The sequence below is a fragment of the Callorhinchus milii genome, unplaced genomic scaffold (genome assembly GCF_018977255.1).
Source record: "Callorhinchus milii isolate IMCB2004 unplaced genomic scaffold, IMCB_Cmil_1.0 Scaffold1, whole genome shotgun sequence".
NCBI lineage: Eukaryota > Metazoa > Chordata > Chondrichthyes > Chimaeriformes > Callorhinchidae > Callorhinchus > Callorhinchus milii.
Window position 1 is genome coordinate 114,793,145 of NW_024704742.1, and position 24,024 is coordinate 114,817,168.

A 24,024-nucleotide genomic window follows, 5' to 3' on the forward strand; every position below is an offset into this window, starting at 1 on the left:
ACTTCTGTAAGAAGTCATAAAGATCATAGAACCATAAAAAATTACAGCACAGAAGAAGGTCATTCGGCCCATGGTATCTGTATTGGCTCTTTTAAAGAACAATTTTAAATTCAATTTTCAGTGAATGAGCATTCAATGCAGCACATGAAATTAATATTGATTAACAGGGTTGGAAATCATTTTGAAAAATTTGCACTGCAATAAATGGATAGAAATGTATATTGTGTGGATGAGTCAAAATAGTCTGCATAATCTATTTGCAAAAAGCTCTATTCAAAGCTGATTTTATTAAAAGTTAATGGAAATATCAGGGATCAATTTTTCTCCTTTCTTAATGGATTTCTAAATTAAGAAATGTGATTGTGATCTCTGCTAGTTATTGAGACTAGGTCAGTTATATCACTTCAGGTCAAGGGAACATCAAACCAGGTTGAGAAAATCTCACTCCAAAAATAGATATGAGTTGGAGCAAAATTCGATGGACTTCCATCTACTTTAAGGAATCCATTAAGAAGTACCACAAATCTTACATCGGGAACTCACATAGTCTAAGATGATACTGCAATGCAGCACTATGGGTGTTCTGCATTGTAGGAGATCCTGTCCTTCAGATGTGAGATCCAGTCTGCCTGTTTAAGTGACGCTAAAGATCCCATGGCACTATTCCAAAAGAGAAGGGTGTCCTGGCCAACAATCCCCCAATTAAAATTGGTCACTCGTTTCATGGCTGTTGTGTGACATTACTGTGCGCAATTGTGCTGCCACCTTTGCCGACAAATACACAGTCACAAATAGAGACACCCTTCTGACGTGATGAGGCGTTAAACCAAATGCAAGGACTATTGTTATTATCATTAAATTCAACCCCATTGTAAATGTCAATCATATATTTGGCCAATAGGAATCCATGGAGTCATAAGGATAACTATTTTGGGGAGGAGAGAGTGGATGTTTGCAGTTATACAAATCTTTCTATGCAGCTGAAATTCTGGGACCACCAATGGTACGTTTCCAGGCCCACAGTTGTGACTACACTGGCACATAGAAAACACTTCTTCAGGAAAGCCATAGATAAGAGCAGCTTCCTGCTGACCACTGCTGGTAATGATAAGCAAAGCAAAAACATGGAAAATTGGCATGTGAGTCACCTCTGTCTCTCTTTCCCCCTTCTCTCCCCACTATGAGAGACACACCCTGCTTATCTAATTGCTCATCTACTTCTCAACAGTATGTGTTGGACAAGGCTTGTGGGCCACTATGTGGAGTGTCTGTTGGAGTACTGCTGGAGTTCAACCAATGCAGTCAAAACCCAATTACTCAAATGCACTCTTCGCCGGTCTCCCCAGCTCTACTATTCACAAGATCCAGCTCATTCAGAACCCTGCCTCCTGCATATTTGCCTGGACCAAACTCCGTACCCACATTTCACCAGTTCTGGCCAGGCTCCACTGGCTCCCCATCACCAAACCGATCGACTTCAAGATCCTCACGCTCGTGTTCAAATTCATTCACACTCTGGCACTTCCCTACCTCTCCAACCTCCTCACTCCCCAATCCACCACCCGGCGCCTCCGCTCAACTGGCCTGCTGATTGTCCCTCGCACCCTCCGCTCCTCCATCAGAGGTTGCATTTTCAACCACTATGCCCCCAAACTGTGTAACACTCTCCCTCAATCCCTCTGCCTTGTGCCCTCGCTCTCCTTTTCAAGTCCCGCCTGAAAACCTTTCTCTTCGACCCAAGCTTCTGGATGATCTGCAGCTTGTGGAAGGAAGAGTTGGGCAGGCCGACAAGCAAGGAGTTGGTTTAGTCGAGCCTAGGTGTAAGAATTGTGTGGATGAGGGTTTTGGCGGCCTGAGGTGCGAGGCAATGGCGGAGGTGGGAGAAGGCTGAGTGGGTCATGGCATGGAGGTGGGGTAGAAAGAACAGTTGAGGGTTAAACAAGATGCAAAGGTTCCAGACTGGCTCAGTGAGATGGAATGTGGATCCCTGTATGGTGATGCTGTTAGCATCTGAGATGTGGAGGTGCTGACAAGAACCAATCAGCAGGGCCTCAGTCTTGTTGAAGTTCAACTGTAGAAAGTTAGCTCTCATCCAGGACTTGATGTCTGACAGACATTTTGTTAGAACAGCAATGGTCCTGGAGTCGAGGATGGAGACAGAGAGATAGAGTTGGGTTCACTTAGGTTCAATTCCAACAACAAAAAATTACATTTGTGTAGCACATTTCACATCAGGAGGGCATCAATTCCACTTGTTCACTCTCATTTTCTCATTCAGAAGGAGCCTTAGTGGTCTGCCAAGATTCAATGACGTTCCCAGTTCAGTTGAACATGTGTTTTTTTGAATCAGTAAAGCCACCAAGGCCATTGCTAATAAAACCATTTAACAGAACCCAAGCAGGCAAGATAAAATGGCTATACCTGGCCTGTTGAATAGCATCTACCCACGCCTCACAGTCACCTTCTTCCTCAATCCGAAGCTCCAGTGGCCTCTGTCCTTCATGGCCAAAGATTATCGTGAAGTAATGCTGAAAATAAAACGAGCAGAATATTACAAACTGAAACGCATGTTTGCACAGATAACACACAGGTACGTATATTATTTTATTTACAGGGAAAATCATGAAGGATTTGAAGATCTCTAATATCTTTTTCCAAAAACTCTATTCACGCAAACACCCTTTCTCCCATTTATTTCAAATATGATCTGCAATCATTGCTCTTTCAATTTCATGAAAATCTATCGTTTGTGCCAGAATTTTTAAAATAAAATTTGTTGTGAAAAAAATCCAAGCTATATGATTCAAACCTTGCTTTTGGCTGCTAAAGGACTTCACAGTACTGTATCTAATTTCGGTTACACCCCATTACCTGACTTGCAGTGCACAATTTCCATTAGTGAAATGTACCATTGCCTTGTGTGAACCTTGAATAATCAGTGAGTTTAATGAATACATTGCAGCAGCAGGAATCTGAAACATATATCAACACTCACAAGATCCCAAATGAAATAATTATAATTTTACTTCAGTTCGACTGTATTGTGTCAGCCTGACTCAGTTGGTAATACCCTTGCTTCTGAGTCAGAAGGCTGTGGATTCAAGCCTTATATCGGGACTTTGAGGCTCCAGTGAAATTTTAGAATGTGTGTTCCGGTGTTGGAGCTGCCATCCTTCAGATGAGACGCTGCTGTGTGCAAATTAGCTGCCATGTTACCCACAGATACACAAATAGGGTAAATCCTATGAAGCACTTTGGCACATCCTCCCATGTAAGGCACTATACCAAATGCAAGGATTATTATTTTTATTATTATAATATAACAGTGACTGTGTATTTTGTGGAAAAACGCGGCAGCCAATTTGCACACAGCAATGTCCCACAAATAGCCACAAAGTGAATGACTGGGATCTTTAATGTTCACCTGAACAAATTCAAGAATTGTTATTATGTTTTGTATCCATTACTAAATAATTCTTCTGAATGACCTTTACCTGGTGCGAGTCTCCTTCTTTAAAAGAATACTGCAGTACTTTTGGAACATATTGATATTTCTTTCATTAGAAAGAATATATTTTTCCTATTCATTTCTAGCAGGAATGGAGTGAAAGTTGTGACATGCGATGCATTAATTAACACCGGTATTGGTAGTACTCTCCACTGGGTCAGGTGACTGTGGCTTCAAGCCTCATGTTGAGATTTGAGTTCACAGTTCAAGCTACCACTCCAGTGCTCTACAACAACAAGATTAAATTTGTATAGCGCCTTTCACGTCGTGAGGACGTCCCAAGGCCCTCTACTGGGGATGCGGTTGCCCCAAATTGAACCTTTACACGGGGCCCCTGCATTTTACGAGACAAAGAAAACCAAATCTTATCACTGGAGCCGCTCGGAGATCCTGACTGGCTTGGAGCCTCTTATAATAGCATAGGTTACACAGTCCTATTGCTGCCGCTGACTGTGGGAATGCTACATTGTTAAAGGTGCCATCTTTCAAAAGGCATGTTAATCTGAGTTCTTGTGTCCTCTTCAGGTGAACATTATAAATCCAATGATGCTACTCGAAGAGCACTGCAGACCTGCCTGGCTCAAGAACTGGACTACCAAGACTGCTGCACTAAAAATAGGTAAAAATGTATAAATTACTGAACATAACCCATCTTATAAGGAGTGAGAGCCAATATGAAGCATTTCAGTTTTTTGAAAAAAAACAAAAATACCTGCAGAACACTTATCAATCAAGCCTCCTGCAGGGTGCGTGGGAGTTGTTGGATTTTTTTAGGGAGCTGAGCGATACTTTGATGGCCATTGATCCTGGCACACCTGAACCAAGGTTCTGTTGAAGGCCCAGACGGGGAGGGAGAAGGAAGGGGAATACGTATGAGTGAGAGGGCAGGGTAAAGAGGGGGAACAGAGGTGAGTAAAAAGGAAGGGTAGAGAGGGGAACAAGTCGGAGTGGAAAGCAAGGAGAGGGGGGGCACAAGTTTGAATGAGATGGGAGGGGAGGGAGGAGGAATAATTCAATGTGGGAGGAAACTATGTGAAGTATAGATATTACCTTTGTCACTTAGTTGTAATTAGTCATGCCTCAGAAGAGGAACTAAATTTAGAGAATTCATGACAACAAAAACAACAACAACTTGCACTTATATAGCACCCTCCACGCAGGGTAGCGTCTCAGAGCGCTTTACAGTGGCGGAGCCTGACTCCGAGCCAGGGAAGTGGAAGGTGGCCGTAAGCACACTTGAAGAGAAAGGTTTTCAGGTGGGACTTGAAAGAGGGGAGAGGGGGGACAAGGCGGAGGGATTGAGGGAGAGTGTTCCAGAGTTTTGAGGCGTAGTGGCTGAAAGCACAACCTCCGATGGTGGGGCAGGGGTTGCAAGGGAAAAGGCAGGAGGCCGGTGCAAGTTGGGCGGAGGCACCGGGTGGTGGATTGGGGAGTGAGGAGGTCAGAGAGGTAGGGAGGTGCCAGAGAGTGAAGGGATTTGAATACGAGATTGAGGATCTTGAAGTGAGTGAGGATACATGACAATGTATATTGCATAATTGGATAATCCTGGAGGCGAAGAACAACCCCAGGCTACTGTTTTCCACCACAACCCGACTCCTCCGTCCCCCCCGCCACCCCGCGCAGGTCATCTCCTCCAACCTTCACTGCGAGGAGATGCTGGATTTCCTTGAATCCAAGATCAAGGGAATTCGCTCCGCGGTCACTTCCCCTCCAACATCCACCAACACCCCACCCCCTCACTCCCACACTCCGACTGCTACCCATCCTCCCCTACTCACTTTTGTACCCGTTTCCCCACCCTCTGTCACCAAACTCATCCTATCCCTAAAACCAACCACCTGCTCCCTTGACCCCATCCCCACTCCACTCCTTATCTCCCAGCTCCACTTTCTTGCCCCACATATCACCGACATCATCAACCTGTCCCTCTCCTCTGGCTCTGTCCCCATTCCCTTAAAAACTGCCACCATCACGCCCACCCTGAAAAAACCCTCCCTTGATGCGTCGCAGCTATCAAGCTACCGGCCCATCTCCAACCTCCCCTTTCTCTCCAAGGTCCTGGAAAGAGTTGTCGCCTCCCAACTGCGCTCTTTCCTTTCCACCCATTCACTTTTCGAACCCCTTCAGTCAGGTTTCCGTGCTGCCCATAGCACAGAAACTGCCCTGGTCAAGGTCACCAATGATATCCTGACCATCTGTGACCAGGGCTCCCTCTGCTTCCTCGTCCTCCTCGACCTATCGGCAGCATTCGATACGGTCGACCACGCTATCCTACTCCACCGCTTGTCCTCCCACCTCAACCTTCAAGGCACTGTCCTTGAGTGGTTTAGGTCGTACCTTTCTCACCGTCTTCACTTTGTCTCGACGAATGGCTTCTCCTCCACCCCCCGCACTGTCTCATGTGGTGTCCCTCAGGGCTCTGTCCTCGGTCCCCTCCTCTTCACCCTCTATATGCTCCCCCTCGGTGACATCATCCGCAGACATGGAGTTAACTTCCACATGTATGCGGATGACACCCAACTCTACCTTTCCTCCTCTACTCTCAACTCCACGACCACCGATGTCCTGACAGCTGCCTGTCCGACATCGAGTCCTGGACGAGAGACAACTTTCTTCAGCTCAACGTGCGAAAAACCGAGGCCCTCCTGATTGGCTCACGTCAGCGCCTCCGCACCTCAGGCGCTGACACCATCAGCATCCAAGGCTGCACTCTCCACCTCTCAAAGCCAGTCAGGAACCTCGGCGTTTTGAGCTGTCCTTTCTCCCTCACATCCGCACCACAACTGGCACCGCCTTCCATCACCTCCGGAACATCGCCAGACTACGGCACTACCTCACCCCTCACGCTGCTGAAACCCTGGTTCACGCCTTTGTCACCTCAAGGCTGGACTATGGGAACTCTCTCCTCGCCGGCCTTCCCGCCACCTCCCTCCACAAGCTGCAGGTCATTCAGAACTCTGCAGCTCGTGTACTGTCCCGCACCAGGCTTCGGGACCACATCACTCCCACCCTCGCTCGCCTCCACTGGCTCCCCATCCCCCAGAGGATTGATTTCAAGATCCTCATCCTCACCTACAAGGCCATTCACGGCCTTGCTCCCTCCTACCTCTCCAACCCCTACCTACCTGCCCGTACCCTCCGTTCCTCCGGCTCCGGTCTGCTCCACGTCCCCCGCCCCAATCGCTCTACCATCGGTGGTCGGGCCTTCAGCCTCTCAGCCCCAGGCTCTGGAACTCCATTCCCCAGTGCCTTCGCCTTGCTTCCTCCCTTTCCTCCTTCAAGGCCGGTCTCAAAACCTTTCTCTTTGACCGAGCCTTCAGCTCCCCTCTCGACTCTCTTCCCCCTCCTCGCTCCCTCCCTTCCCTCCCCTCACCCTGACCATTTCCCCCCTGCTCGGGTCATGAGCCAACTGTGCAGCGCCTTGGGACGTCCTCCTGACGTGAAAGGCGCTTTATAAATGGAAACTTGTTGTTGTTGTTGTTGTTGCTGCATCCGGGCTGATGGAAGCAGCGATATGGATGGGTCCAAGGATCTTTTCCTGTTCTACATTTTCTTATATAACCAAAGCAAATGCTTTGTTTCTGCACTGCCATCTGATTCAGCAACAATTCATGCTAGCAAGAGCTATGTGTGAAAACAGTGTTTATGCTTTGCAGCTCAACACAGGAATAAGCGCCACCTGAGGTGGAAATGATACAATGTTCTACCTGCTAGACCTGGGACTGCAAAGAGCAAAGATCACAACTGACTTCTGACTGCCTTCAATCTCATTCAATGGGGTCTCAGTGGCAACTCCTCTGTGCATTAAAACGAATGCAGGTTTTTGCGCGCATTTTCAATTCCCGGGCGAGACAAAACCTGAGGCAAGTTTCCTTACTCCACACACCTCTATCTACCTAGCAGTAAGTAGGAACCTGGTTGTTAGTCGATTGGTAGATCACTTTCCAGGGATAACTATCCCTAATAATAATCATTCAATCCATGACTGTTTGTGGGACACTGCTGTGCGCAATTGGCTGCCACGTTTCTCCCACAAAATACAGTCAATTCACTTTACAGTATATTCTGTGAAGCACTTTGAGATGTCTCAATGACGCGATAAGGCTTTATATCAGATGCAAGGATTAGAATAATTATCATTATTTTTAGTTTCATTGGGCCTCCTGGGTCTAAGTTAATATTCCACAGCTTTATGTATATATTAATAAACATGTGAATTATATCTTCTTGAAACATAAATTGATTTACATCATAAATGAAAAAAAATTCATTTCAAAACAAGAATAGGAGTGAATCATATTATTATGCAAAACAGTGCACCCTGTGGACATATCCTACAGCAAAGACCCAGACTCCAATTATTTTGACTGTGTTACAACAACAATTTGCATTTATACAACGCCTTTCATGTCTGGAGAGTGCACTTCACATAGCTCACTTGGAGGCGGGGTCGTGGGGGGGGCGGTGAGATGGGTGGGGGGAGCAGGGGGAGGGTGAATAGCTGGATGGAGTGTGTGAGATAGCTGGGGGGCGGGGGGGGCAGAGATAGGGAGTTAAGTAGGGTGTGAAGGGTGGAAGGTAGGGTGGAAGAGCAGTACCTGAAATGTTTGCAGATCGCTGTGAAATATTATTTTGATTCCTCTTGTTGCTATCAACAAGATCCTGTTCTTTTGTCTCTTATCTATTCAAATTATTTCAATTAAGCGACTTGCACCTCCTCTAAATTTTTTGAGCCATTCAGTTACTCTGCAACATGGACTCAGTCTTCCAGTTCTGTGCCTTTCTCTTGTAATGATTTACACATGACACATGCCTACACTTTAAACAATAGATTGATTACTTACAGTACATTTCAAGCGCCCATTTTCCTGAGACTAGAATCACGAATTGTTAACTGTTTAGAAAGGTATATTTGAACACATTCTTTGAGTATAACAGTAAGATATTATTTATAAGAATAAATAATAATCATTGCATTTGGTATATTTGTTTATTTGATTTATTTGTAGGCTGCTAAAGAATTTAAAAGATTCAGGGAAAGAAGTAATGTGTAAAGAAATATTACTAACTGTCCGAGTAAAATCTAACCGGTTTTATTTTAATAGGAAATTGTATTCCAAAATTTTGACATTCTGAGTTTGAAAAAAANGCTGTTCCTGAGAGTAATCCCATGTTAAAATATTGGAAAGTCTCTATTCCAAAGTTTGTTAAATGGGATTAAGTAGTAAATAATCCCTGCTCCAGATTAGATAAATCTCAGTGCGGTAAACCTAGTGCCCAGAACAGTAGTGTTCCCGAAGAATTGGTAGGATTCAGCAGACTCAAATCAATGTAGATCCAATCAATTCTACAAGTCAATCTGTATTTTTAAAATTACACTATAAACCCAGTTGTTCTTCCCCAAACATCTGAAATAATCCTTGCATTTGATATAGCACGGTATCACATCATCAAAATGTCACAAATCTCTTCAGAGGATTTTACTATGAAGTGCTGTGACCTTACTTGTCGGCAAAAATGGCAGCCCATTTGTGCACAAATCACCACCCATGGCTCAAGCTCACACATCAATGGTGGGGAAGATCAAGCAGAGGTCTTGAAGCAGGCTGAGTTCATTGAGTGGAAGGAACAGCCAGGTCAATAGAGTTGCAGGAAGTCACAGAGGTTGGGAAGGATGAGGTGTGGAGGGATTTGAATGCGAGTATCTAGATGTGTTCAATGATTATCTTTACAATGTGCTATGGTGCAAACTCAAGAATGTAAAAACAAGATCTATCCATTGCTTTCTATAAACCTTGGAAAATCTCAATTCACTCAATCATCTAATACTGGACCAATAAATTCAATCTTAACATAATCTGTGTTAGAGGTGTATATTTTTGGGGTCATTAAATGTGAATTTCTCTAATGTGTTCTTATTTATTTTAAAATAGAAAATATCAAGTATAGTTGAAATCCACTTGCAGTTCTGATCAGTGATGCCTGTTATCCAGTTTCTCTACATCTGCTGTATCTCAGCAATTTCCTTATCTCAGCCATTTTTATGTGGTGAGTCTTAAAATATTAGGGCTGGTTTCTGTGGAGCAGATGTTAAAATTACATCTCACAAGATTGATTAGGATGAATAATGCCCTTCAATCAATTTGATCTCATCCTTACAGATACCCACCCTACCATTCTCTCATCATAGCATTAAATGCAAGGATTATAAGATGTTCTTAAATTAAATCCAGTTTTCAGGTCTCAACGATCCTACCTAGTAACCTGTTCCCAGAATTACCTTCTGGATAAAATGAATACTTCCCAGTGTCTGTCCTGAATTTGTCCATTGCAAATCTAAATCTAAATCTAAATTGCAAATCTAAATCTAAATCTTCTTGTTCTGCTGTCTCAGTGCATCCGAAAGTATTATCATAAGAACTTAAGAAATGCTAGAAGTAAAAAGACCAAGGTCCATCTAGTTCGCCTTCCAACTTCCTGGCCATCGCATGCACATATGTCCCAAACTACCTATGTACTATATCCCATAATGTTATTTCCTAAAAGAAAACGACCTAATCTGTATTTAGATACTATCTTATCCTGCGTTTATTTTCTCAATCTCATTTAAAATCTTATATACCTCTAACATACCTTCTGAGAAGCCTTTTTTTCAAGACTGCAGAAGTGTAGCTTGTCTAATTATTGTTCCAAGCTCATTCCTCTAACACTAGGAATCATCCTTATTGTTCTTCTCTTCACTGTCTTCATCGTGAGGGCACCTCCCCTATGCCATGCTGACCAGAATTGTACGCAGTACTCTATATATGGCCTGATCACAGCACTGGACAGCTTGAGTATAACTTCTGGGATATGATCTTAACTGATTTGGCAATATAGCGGTTTGCCTTGTTTATTCTAACAGAGATTTTCAAATTTATTAATGACTTTGATAGGGTAAGTAAAGGAAATCTATTTCTCCTGATCGGTGAATCAGTAACAGTTGAGGATTAACTGTATAATTGAGGATTATCACAAGAATAAAGGAGAGGGTAGAACAAATATTTTTTACAAGAAAATTGACAGGTATTGGTTTTAAAATAGCTGGTGACACTAAGTCCGTTACTATAAGACCATAAGACATAGGAGCAGGAGTAGGCCATTCGACCCCTCGAGCCTGCCCCGCCATTCAATAAGATCATGGCTGATCTTCTAACCTAATTCCATTTACCTGCCCTATCCCCATATCCCTTAATCCCTCTATCCTTTAGAAATCTTGAATATGTTCAAGGACTGAGCATCCACAGCCTTTTGCGGTAGAGAATTCCATTAGCCTTCCTAGTTGCTTGCTGTACCTGCATATTAACTTTTTGTGACTGGTGTACAAGGACATGTAAATCCCTCTGAACACTAACACTGCCTAGTCACTCCCCCTCTAGAAATAATCCGCTTTTCTATTTTTACTACCTAGGTGAATAACTTCACACTTCCCCATGTTATACTCCATCTGCCACCTTCTTGCCCACTCACCAAGCCTGTCTATTCCCCTTTGCATTCTTCATCATCCTCACAGCTTATTCTCCCACCTATCTTCGTATCGTCCGCGAATTTAGATATAAGTTCTATTTCCTAACCTAAATCATTGATATAGACTGTAAATAATTGAGGACCAAGCACTGATCCTTGTGGTACTCCACTAGTCACATCCTGCCAATCTGAGAAGGACCATTTTATCCCTACTCTCTGTTTTCTTCCTGTTAGCCATTCTCCAATCCATGCTAATATATTGTCTTTAAGTCCATGTGCTCTTATCTTATGCAACAGCCTTTTATGTGGCACCTTGTGGAATGCCTTCTGGAAATCCAAATACACCACATCTACTGGTTCCTCCCTATCTAACCTGCTAGTTACATCCTCAAAAAACTCTATAAGATTTGTTAAACATGACTTCCCTTTCGTAAAGCCATGTTGACTCTGCCTAATCATGTTCTGATTTTCTAAGTGTCCCATGACGATGTCCCTACCACCGATGTCAGACTAACTGGTCTATAGTTCCCCATTTTTTGTCTCCTACCCTTCTTAAATATCGTCATTACTTTGCGACCTTTCAATCACTGGGAACCATTCCAGAATTCAGAGAATTTTGGAAGATCAAAAACAAAGCATCCACTATCTCTGCAGTCACCTCTTTTAAAACCCTAGGATGCAGGCCATCAGGTCCAGGGGATTTATCGGTTTTTAATCCTATCAATTTCTCTAGTACTAATGCTTTACTGGTGTTCATTTCTTTAAGTTCCTCACTAACATTAGCCTCCAGGTTCCCTTCTATTTTCGGTAGGTTTTCAGTGCCCTCTAACGTGAGGTCAGAAGCAAAATAATTGTTTAATGACTCTGCCATTTCTTTATTCCCCATTATAATTTCTCCTGTCTCTGCCTGCAATGGATCCACATTCACTTTTGATAGTCTCTTTCTTTTTATGTACTTGTAAGAACTTTTACAATCTGTCTTTATGTTCCTAACTGGATTCAAAAAGGAACTAGGATAAATATGTGAGGAAAAGTATATGAGGAAAGAGCAGGGGGCTGAGAATGGAGTGGATACAATAGCTCCAGTGTGAGATAACACTTTCAAACACAGTGAGTTGCCTCTTATGTTGTAAGTATTCTATAACTTTATCTGGGGGAGAAAAAAAACAATGACTGAATTACCTCTGGCTTATACAGACTGAACTATAATAATCCTTACATTTGAAATAGCACCATTTACATCATTGAGACATATCAAAGTGCTTCACATGAATTACTGCAAAGCGTACTGTAAAGTGACTGTGTATTTGTAGGTGGACATGACAGCCAATTAGCACACAGCGATGCCCCACAAATAGCCATGAAGTGAGTAATGAATTTTATTTGGTTAGGGCAACAGGTGAAACTCCCTTCTCTTTTCAAATAGTACCATGGGATCTTTAACATCAACCAGAACAGGCAGATAAGTCCTTGGTTTGATATCTCATCTGAAGGATTGCAGCACCAATAATACAGAACAACCCAGCACTGCTCTGGCGTGTCAGTCAAGTCTATGAGACTCATTGACCTGGGGCTTGAACCTACAAGCTTCTGACTCGCAGGCAAGAGTGCTACCAACTGAACAAGGCTGACACTTATTACATACTAAGGTAGGACCACACACAGTCCATCTAATTTGTTTTAATTTGACTATTAAATTCAATATATTTGTCTTGTAACTATTAGGCAAATTTTGCTTGGGAAATTCAAAATATTTTTACAACCAAAATTCAGAAATAGCATGGTAACACATGGTAACACAATACGATACAATGACTAAGAGTTGAAATTCTCACAGGTGCCCAACCTGCCAAGTGTGCACACTACTGCTGAGGGTAGAGTATTTCATAAAATTCCATATAATAGGTGTTGGGTGCTTGATCTTGGGAGGAGGAGGAGGAGGTAGAGGAGGTAGAGGACAAAATGGTCTAGAATCTAGATCACTTCACCTCCGAATGGAAACAAATAATAACTATCTGTGTGGGAGATAAAAGAGGAAATCCAGGCAATAAATGCAAATTTAAAAGAGCTTGGGCGAGTAAGAGGGGAGTTGCAGGAAGTATGGGTGAGAATTGCAGGAGGTTGGGTAAGGTGAGGCACATTCTTCTCGTGTTCATTTCTCACAAAATGAGCATGAGAAGAATGTGCAGAAGTAGCAGGAGAATAATTATCAGTGTCAATAGTGAAGCGCCAGTGAACGATCGATTACCTATAAAATGCAATGTGCGTGTAAAAAGAAAAAGATCTATGAGTTGCTTTCTATTTGCCTTGGTAAAGCTCACTCATTCAACCATCTAATGCTGATGTGCACCACAATTGAATCTTAACATAATAATAATAATAATAATCCTTGCATTTGATATAGCGCTTTTCACGTCGGGAGGACATCCCAAAGCGCTTCACAGAACATATTGTAAAGTGAATTGACTGTACATTTGTGGGCGAACGCGGCAGCCAAATTGCGCACAGCAATGTCCCACAAACAGTCGTAGATTGAAAATGACCAACTTATTATTGGTTTTGGTTTTGGAGGCGTGTGGAGTAAGGAAACTTGCCCAAGGTTTCGCCCTCTGACTGGAATTGAACTCAGGTCTCTCGCTTGCAAAGCGAGTGCTCTAACCACTGAGCTACAGGACTCCACAATGTTCCATAATGTTCATTTGAGAAGATTTGAAGATGAGATTTTTTGTAATGTGTTTATCAATTGTGAATTTTTCTGGCAAACCTGCCGACTGTTTCCCATTTCTGTTAACATGGAAAATATCAAGCATTGCCTGAAATTCACTTGCAGTTATGATCAGTAATGCCTGTCTTAATTCATCCAGCTTCTGTATATCTCCTGTACCTCAGTTTTAAAAATAAACAATCCTTGCATTTGATATAGCACCTTTTCACGTCTTCGAGACGTCTCAAAGCGCTTCACAATATATACTGTAAAGTGTAGCGATTGTGTGTTTTGTGGGCGAAACACGGCAGCTAATTGCACACAGCAGTGTCCCACAAACAGTCGTGGATTAAGTGACCAATTTATTATTATTATTTTGAAGGGATTATTACCCCTGGAAAGCAATCCACCAATCAACTAACAAGCGGGTTCCTACTTACTGCTGGGTAAACAGTGGCACTTGTGTGTGTGTAGTAAGGAAATTTGCCTAAGGTTTCGCCCAGTTTCAGTATACTCTATTATCTATACCTCACCAGATTCTATTAGTGTAAGTTCTTGTGGTTAAAAAAAAACCTCAGAAATGCAAGTGGTACATTTTGTATCAGAATTGCATCCTTTACATCCTTTAGAATGGATATCACAGCCACCCTCTAACAATGCAGTAATCTCCCAGAACTGCACTGGAAGATCAGCTTAACTATGTAACTGAAAGTTTTGATGTGGGGCTTGACACACCACCATCTATCCCAAAGCCTAGGGTCCCTAGCAACTAAGGCAGGCTAACACTTCATACTTCTACGATACCACCACAAACAAGGGTGAGCCCACTGAGTGGAAAAGTGATATATTAGGAATTTATACTGCCTGCTACCCTCAACAAGAGCTGCAAACTCTTGGGTTATAAACATGAAGGAGATCTTTGACTTAACAAGCTCAATCAGGTACCAAACAAGCTCAATCAGTAACATTCTCGCCTATGAATCAAAAGGTTGTGGGTTTAAGCCCCACATTGGAATTTTGAGCTCATAGTCTCGGGCAGACTAACACTTCATTGCAATGTCAGAAGGAGTATTGCATTGTCCAAGGTATTGTCCAGAGGATAAACTGAGGTTCAATTTGTCTGTTTAGGTGGGCGTTCAATAACCTATTGTATTATCTGAAAAGAGAAGTGCGTTTCTCCCAGTCTCCTGGTTAACAATCCCACAGATAAAAAACTGGCCATTCACTTTGTGGCTGTGAATGCTGATGTGAACATTGGCATTTGCCTACAAAAACACAATTATTAATTTTTACAGAAAACTCTAAAGTGCTATATTAGATGCAAGAATTATTAAGGATTATTAGTAACCACATGTTCTACAATGGGCATAAAGTGTTTAACATGGCTGGTAAAGCTCAAGAGCATGTAACCTTCAAGAAAGCTCCGCATCACCTTAGGAAACTTCAGTATTCTTCACAATATTAACACACTCTCCAACTGCATTCCACCCCATCCCCAACACACATATACAATGATGAAGTCGGTATCTCTTCTGACAGGCTGCAAAATAAAGCTCTTCCTGGAATCAATCCCAAGGCAAGCAAAGTGAAACGGTAGAGTCCACCCTCTCCAGCAGTGAAGGGATGTGCCTGTTTGTCAGTTCTCCCGAGTACATTTGAATTTAATTTACTGTGAATTTAAGTGACTGCAGGAACTCCGCTCCAGAGGTAAATCAAGTCAGATGTTCCTAAGGGTCAATATGACATTTCTCCAGTTGTCAGGAGGAGCCCTTTTGGAGTGATTCAGACCAAAGTAGCATTAAAAAATACTACAAATTATATCCCAGTTTTAGAAACAGCACCACAGGCATTGTCGGTTCTTATGACAGGTTTGTGCAAGGAACACAAGAGCTGCTGCAGTTGGAACATATCTGGATTAGTCCACAAACTCCACACAGAGCCCTGGCCACATGATATCACACTTCTCATCATTACCTGGAACCCAGAATGGACACTCATGGAACAACCACCAGACTGTGCTGCCCACTGTACCACCCGTCAGAAAATAATGGATATGCTGCAGAGAATTACACCTATCTCAAAAGCAGATAATTAAAAATAAACTGAAAAGAAAATCTAGATGATAACAATATTATCTTATCCAAAAGGTATTATATATCGGTGTGCAATATTATAAAAGTATTGCTAATCTTATAGTTAATATTATTTTGGTGTGAATTTGATTTAGTTGATAGCATCTCTGCATCAGAAGATGCAGAGATGTTATCAGTTAAACCCTTACTTCGGACTTGAGAGTTCATTGTCTAGGCTGCCATTACAGTGCAGTGTTGGGGAGTCCCATGGTTTTGGAAATGTCATCTTTCAGATGAGGTGTTAAAACAAGGTCACCTCTGCCTCTATTCAGGTAGGCAAGGGTGGTCCAACCTTTTGGCTGCTGAGGGTTGGATGCCCTATTTGACAAACGTCTGTGGGTCGCATAGGCATTATTTTTGTGTTTCCCTTCCAGAAACATAACTTAACATTTACGGGTTATGGAGACAGTGGGTGGTCCAGATGAAATGGAGGGAAGGGGAAAATGAAATCGGCCCACAAGCCGCCAACTGGACCATCCTGAAGACTGTAACGATCCTGCGAGATTATTTGAAAAGAGAAGAGAATTTCTTCCTCTGTCCTAACTAACAAGCCTCTGGATTAATTGATCATTTACCCCAATGGCTCTCTAAAGGACCTTGTTGGTACAACAGCAGCTGCATAGGTAATCTATAAATACAGTTACTACACTTGACGGTAATTACTTTAAGAAATTTGACGTGTTAAGCACAATATAAAAACATTAACTCCTTTGTTCATTTGGGGGTTACTGATGTATAATTCGACTACTCCTGGGCCACCCAGCCTTCTATTACAATATTTTACCCAAAGAATTGCAGCAACAACTGCCTTTAAATGCTATGCAGTTTCCCAAGTCAGAAAGGAAAGCTGTAGGAGACCCTCACTAAATGCTGTGAAAGGTTTTACATATCACAGTCCTTTTATCATAGAAGTGTCTCTTGGTTGAATGAATTCAATTATACAGCTACCTGACTGCTAGGTTTCCACTGTTTTCCTGTTGACTGAACTGTATTTTTTTCAGAGATGGTGGATATTAAACTCAGTACACTGACACTTCAATAAACAATAATGCAAGCACACAACACTCATTCCTTTTTGGAAAAGGTGATATGTGTGTTACATGAATGTAGGCAGCATTTGTTTTTAAATAAAGGCGACATGTATCACATTTTATCTTGCTAAGGTTTGTTTTCAATATTATTACACTAGATAAATACTGCTGCAACTGTATTTATCTATAATTCCATTACGTAACCATCAGTGGTGTGGAAAGCAAGATCAAATGGTGATTAACACATCATTATGCAATGTTGCGGACACCTTTAACTGTGCCTCTGGCACAGTAACATAACTGTAAATACAATAATTACTGGAAAATCATAGAGGCTGATTATTTTTACAAGTGTTTTCTCCTCCCTGGCACTAAAGATAGATCACGTGGTGTATACATTTCTATTTATACATGGTATTTGACTGTAGGGCAAATGACATAACTTTGCAACATTTTGTTTTTTTTTAATACAACAGCGGACATGGAAGCAACCACATGTGTTGTCCTTCAGGTCACGAAACTGAAAACCACAATCTTGCTGTAATACTCAGGGCATTGAGTGCAAGCTTCTGATAGACACATTAAAAGTGACATTGCTTTTCAACATTTAGTTGCTGGATTGGTGAATCATTCCTAAAACGTATTCAATATTTTGTAATAACAGGTGGATTATTTTATTTGCTCAATTTCGTTAAATATATTATCGTGTTTACAGTATGCAAAGCCTACACAGTGCAATGTTGGCATACAGTGTAACATTAGCATGCTATGATATACATAATATTGACATGCTACACCACAGTGCGATGTTGACATCCTATAACATAGTGTAAAGCTCACATACTATGCCATATAGTCTAATATTGATGTAGTAATCTAAGGTTGACGTTCTATAACATAGAGCCATGTTAACATACTATAAAATAGTGTAATATCGAGATGCTATGATATGCAGTGTAACGTCAACATCCTATGACATATTGTTGACATACTCTGTCTTGTGAGATACTCTGACATATAATGCCTTGTTGACATACTATGACATACCGTGTCATGATGACCCACTATGACATGTTTCTAAGAAAACAAATCAGATGGCAACTGAACAATTCACATTATGATCTGAGTAGAGGGATATATGGCTCGTTTCAAATTGCTTTGGACACACGTTTTACGTTGGGCGGCAAAATACAAATTAAGTCTCACAGTAAACAGAAGCAGCGTTACACAAAAAAAACCTTGTGACTGAGAATTCCCTCAGAGGGCTGGAGTGAAAGGTTCACTATTTGCCAGTCTTGCTCAACACTTTGGGCTAACCTCACCCAATCACTCTGGAAACTGAGCTACTGTATTGATGATTGTTCAAGCGCTCCGGACCCTGTCAAGCGCTCCGAGACCCCGTCAAGCGCTCCGGACCCCGTCAAGCGCTCCGAGACCCTGTCAAGAGCTCCGAGACCCCGTCAAGTACTGTGAGACCCCGTCAAGCGCTCCGAGACCCCATCAAGCGCTCCGAGACCCTGTCAAGCGCTCCGAGACCTCGTTAAGCGCTCCGAGACCCCGTCAAGCGCTCCGAGACCCCGTCAAGCGCACCGAGACCCCGTCAAGCGCTCCGAGACCCCGTCAAGTGCTCCGAGACCCCGTCAAGCGCTCCGAGACCCCGTCAAGCGCTCCGAGACCCCGTCAAGCGCTCTGAGACCCCGTCAAGCGCTCCGAGACCCCGTCAAGCGCTCCGAGACCCCATCTGGTGTGAAGGACACAAATAAATGCACGTTGTTGTTGTTGTTTTATGTTAGTTAGCAATGTTATTTACTGTTCACTTATTTACTTTCAATATTTGAAGGGTTGCACTCAGATCTGACCGCTAATAAATACATAGGCTGTAAATCACACCCCTACCCTGATAGGATACATTATTGGTTACTTTAATACTGTGACAAAGAAAACACATTGGGGCTTTGCAGTTTACTGTACAGTCGGGCTGGGAATTGTGCCTTTAAATCCCTACACGCTATTGCACGAGTAATTGTTTTCCCCAGTTTACGAGTAAAGCCGAAGCTTATCTTTATGGTTCTTTACTCAAGCTCCACAGCTAAGCGACTGCACATCGGGTCAAGGAACGTTGCTCAATACAAAAAGGCGTGTTGTGTAACTTGTCTCACATGCTCACTTCTGCTGCAGAAGTCACACAAGTGTGAACAGAATTACCAGCCGATTTCTACTGTTAACTCTACTTAAATAGGAGTCCTTCTCTGGGTGACATGTCTGGGACTTTACTACCAATGTAAAGAAAAACTTAATGAAAGCAGGTGAAATTTCATCCAATATGTTAGAATGATTCAATCTGCCCCATTCTGGAATTAACTGAACCGAGTCAAACATTACATGTTATGGCTTTACTTCAGTGGTAAACATTTTCTTAAGAATTGCTTCCAAGGCAAATATCCTTTTAGTTGGAACAGTTGTAAGACCGAAGCATCAGACAGTTACAGTCAGAAAAGAGATCAACTGGACAGACAGATGTTCAGGCAGATAAACTGAGAGGCATATAGATAAAACACTGGGACATAACACAGGAAGATAGCTGGACAGAGACATAGCAATAATAATAATAATAATAATCCTTGCATTTGATATAGCGCTTTTCACGTCTTGTAGACGTCTCAAAGCGCTTCACAGAATATACTCACTAGAAATCCCGAGCTGGATAGGCAGATGGGCAGGTAGATGGATGGATGGATGGATAGGACAGGTGGGTGGGTTGGTACACAGGTACAGACACACAGAGAGAGAGAGAGAGAGAGAGAGATGTGCTTCATAGACAAATACCGTACAGTAAGTAACCAGTAGCTGATCCCACGGGCAGTTTAGACAGACAGAGACCGAGAGAGAGAGAGAGAGAGAGAGAGGACAGGCAGTGAGTGTGAGTGTGAGAGCCGTACCTGCTTGTGCGGGGTCTCTTTGCCCACAGCGGGGGGTTTGGGTGCGGGTACCTGCTCGCAGGTGCAGCCCTCGATCAGGTAGATCCCGGCGGGTCTGTGACTCTGGTCGTTGTCAAAGTAGAAGAGCACATTCTGGTAGAGGGCGAACCACTTGTCGTGCCACCGGCTGTTCTCCGCCGTCTTCTTGCTCAGGAACCCGCGCTTCGTCCCCTCTTTGCGCGCAACGAGCGCCAAGTGCAGAGCGTGTCCTTCATTGTATCTGACGCTCTTCTGCATCTTCCGTCCGCGGGTCACTTCGGGGGAGGGGGGGGGAGGGGGGGAATTGGGGGGGAAAAAAAAGGGGGGAGTTTTTTTTCTTATATGTATGTATATATATATATATATATATATATAAAGAACTATTTCCTTTCCACCATCGTTCAGTTGTAAATTGGTTCCTCCGGAGTGTGGAATGAATGGAGAGAGAGAGAGAGAGCACTCACTCACTCACTCACTCACGGTTACTGCGCTGTGGAAGGGCTTCTGCATCTCCAGAAAGTGCAGTGATCTCTCTCTCCAAACTCACACTCACTCACACTCACTCTCACACACACACTCCACACACTCACTCACACACTCTCACACTCTCACTCACACACTCACACTCACACTCTCACTCACACACTCACACTCACACACTCACTCACACACTCACACTCACACACTCACTCACACACTCACTCTCACACACACACTCACACACTCTCACACACACTCACTCTCACACACTCACTCACACACTCACTCTCACACACACACTCACACACTCTCACACTCTCACTCACACACTCACACAGGGGGAAGACATCCAGAGCCAACTCCGAGGGATGAGATGTGATGTGAGAGAGAGACAGAGAGAAGTCTGGTTATAAACTCCTACCCACAGCCACACACTGACACACACTGACACACAGAGTGTGGTGAGCACTCACTCACTCACTCACACATGAGAAAGACAGGAAGACTGAAGGAAAATCCTGTCTGTGTGTGTGTGGGGAACAGAAGGTAAAAGGGAATCACGTGGGAGATCAGCTGTAATCGGCTTTGACACCAATTTAAAGCGACAGATCTCCCCCCTCCCTCTCTCTCCCCCCTCCTCCCTCCCTCTCTCCCTCTCCTCCCTCCCCCCCCCTCCCTCTCTCCCCCCCCCCCCCCCCTCTCTCTCTCCCCCCTCCCTCCCTCTCTCTCTCTCCCCCCCTCTCTCTCTCTCCCCCTCCCTCTCTCTCTCTCTCTCTCTCCCCCCCTCCCTCTTCCCCTGTGTGGCTCAGGTTACTGACACACACACACACAGTTGCTCTGAGGATCTCCAAGTGCAAACAGGCAGCCCTCGGAGGCAGGCAGGACAGGCAGGGGGGGGGGGCAGGCGGGGGGGGGGGCAGGCAGGACAGGCGGGGGGGGGGCAGGTGGGGGGGGGGGCAGGCAGGACAGGCAGGGGGGGGGGGGGCAGGACAGGCAGGGGGGGGGCAGGCGGGGCAGGCGGGGGGGGGGGCAGGACAGGCAGGGGGGGGGGGCAGGCAGGACAGGCGGGGGGGGGCAGGCAGGACAGGCAGGGGGGGGGGCAGGCGGGGGGGGGGGGGCAGGCGGGGGGGGGGGGCAGGCAGGACAGGCAGGGGGGGGGCAGGCAGGACAGGCAGGGGGGGGCAGGCAGGGAGGGGGGGGGGCAGGACAGGCAGGGGGGGGGGGGCAGGCAGGGAGGGCAGGACAGGCAGGGGGGGGGGGCAGGCAGGGAGGGCAGGACAGGCAGGGAGGGCAGGACAGGCAGGGGGGGGGGGCAGGACAGGCAGGGGGGGGGGCAGGACAGGCGGGGGGGGGGGCAGGACAGGCAGGGGGGGGGCAGGACAGGCAGGGGGGGGCAGGACAGGCAGGGGGGGGCAGGCAGGGAGGGCAGGACAGGCGGGGGGGCAGGACAGGCAGGGAGGGCAGGACAGGCAGGGAGGGCAGGACAGGCAGGGAGGGCAGGACAGGCAGGGAGGGCAGGACAGGCAGGGAGGGCAGGGCAGGACAGGCGGAGCAGCAGAGATAGTGCACTGTACAAGTTGCTGAAGATCGCTGTCCGCACTTTATTTCAAAGCGACCCCGTGCGATCCGCGCAGTGCAGCCCGTGGGCGCTTGACCGTGTGTGTGTGTGTGTGTGTGTGTGTGGCTGTAGCCCCCCCCCGCCCCGCCCCCCCCCCCCCCCCCCCCCCGCCCCCCCCCGGTGCCGGTGCTCACACTAACCTTTAAACAACAACTTCTGGGCTCTGCAATTTGTTGCACAAAAAAAGTGCGCGCCCACAACTGCTCAGCAGCTCACAGTGCGGGTATATGGACCATATACACACACACACATACACAGTACTGTACACATTAAAATTTTCTGGTACCGGTACCTTTATGTTTCCCTTATCCCTACAGTCTTTCTGCATCGGTCGCAACAGGCGACATGTAACTGCCACCACACTGTGTACCATTGGTACAAGTGCAGCTTTAGTATTCAGTGCTGACACATCTCTTGGGGTTTCTCTCGTTTTAATTTCCTTTTTAAGTACTGCGCTGTTATATTTTGGGCTTTTGCCACGTGAAATGCAAAGGAGTGGAAATCGAAGCCACTCCACCAAACTGGGAAGAATTGCCTCTTTATTTTATTGCATTTTTTTTTCTTATTTCCCAAAAGGTATTATTGTTGAATAACACGCGGAGAATGCCAAGTGTGTGTTGTGGAAGAGGCCAGAAATAGTCAATTATTAAACATTCATACCGATCTACGTTTAAATTCCATTTGAACTTATTTAACATTTAATTTTCAAACTGTACGGGTATCCAAACTTGGCTACTGTGGACATTACTGAAGTAGAAATGCTTATTAGGAATATTAATGTAGAGGCGTCAAATTCGCAAAGGTTGCGAAATGATTGTTTCACGAGAAAGAAGGAAGTTGCTGGTTTATAACAGCGTATCAGGTCGAAACATCTGAAAGCACTTTCCAGGAATTACTGTCAAGTGTAGTGACTGCAGGCAAACATTGCAATCAGCAATCATTTGTGCACATCAAAGTCCCAGAAACAGCAAGGCGACAAATGCCCAATTTATCTGGAGGATTGTTGGGAGAAATTCCCTTCCTTTTCTAAATAGTGTCATGGGAAGCGATCTTGAACTTCTCATCTGAAAGATGGCACCTCCAGCAATGCAGCACTGCCCCAATCCAGTCCTGAAAGGTCAGCCTTGGTTATGGTGGACTCCAGTCCTGTTGTGGTGCTTGAATCCGTAACCTTTTGATCTAAAGGTGAGTGATATCAAATGAGTCAAGATGACATCTCTGCTGGGTGAATCCTGCTAGTAGTTGGGCAAACCAGCTAGAACTCTCACACTGATCCACAATTCAACTTCACAAAAGTTAAACATTTAGATTGTCTTCAGCCCAGGGCTCTGATGTGTTCTGTGGGTCAGTGGGTCAAACACAGACACATTCAGAATTCATACATTGCAAATCTATTTGTGACTTTTGCAAATTGCTTCAGAATCACAGAAATTATAGCATCAGATGCGGCCCTTCAAGTCTAAAATTGTCTTCTACTCCCAGTACCCTGCCTTTTCTCTATATTTAAAAGAAGGGAGTTTCTTCAAATAGCCATTTGGGGCAAAACATTTGTTGCATTTATTCTCTCTTCTACTGTCAGACAAGACCAGGCAAATAGTATCAAGATAAATGTAATGTTCTGGCTCAACCAACAGGTGGTGTACTCGCTATCATTTCCCCTCAAATGGACATCCTCCTAATCTGTTTTGGAAAAATATTGGACATTATAGTAATAAGAATAAGAGGAGATAAACAAGTGTTCAGATCCCAACACTAACTTGCATTGACTCCCAATTGATTCCCATCAGTTCCCTTCTAAACAAAATAATAAGTCTATAAATTGTACTTTCACATTAGCCTAATTTTTATAGGAAAATAAAATATGATTGGGATCAATAAATGCTATGATAGCTTTACAAATTTAATGATCATTATTGCAAATGCAATAATGTCCTTCTATCTAGTCCTAGTCACACTTTAGTGTAGAAAGTACTATTTCCTGAATACAATATTGTTTGAAAATTACAGAGGCAACTATGCATCAATAATAATATTATTCCTTGCATTTGGTATAGCGCCTTTTCATGTCGAAAGGATATCTCAAGC

At 44.2% G+C, this 24,024-nt stretch overlaps 1 protein-coding gene across 1 annotated transcript in view; it reads right to left on the reverse strand.

Moving 5' to 3' along the window:
- The window catches only part of rasgrf2b (Ras protein-specific guanine nucleotide-releasing factor 2b), a 102,613-nt gene extending 82,514 nt beyond the window's left edge, over positions 1–20,099 (reverse strand). The window contains exons 1-2 of the mRNA XM_042334559.1: positions 19,824–20,099; positions 2,422–2,528 (exon numbers count right to left, since the gene is read on the reverse strand). Coding sequence (XP_042190493.1) covers positions 2,422–2,528; positions 19,824–20,099 — 383 coding nt within the window. The remainder of the gene's footprint in view (positions 1–2,421; positions 2,529–19,823) is intronic.
- Positions 20,100–24,024: the final 3,925 nt, after the last annotated feature.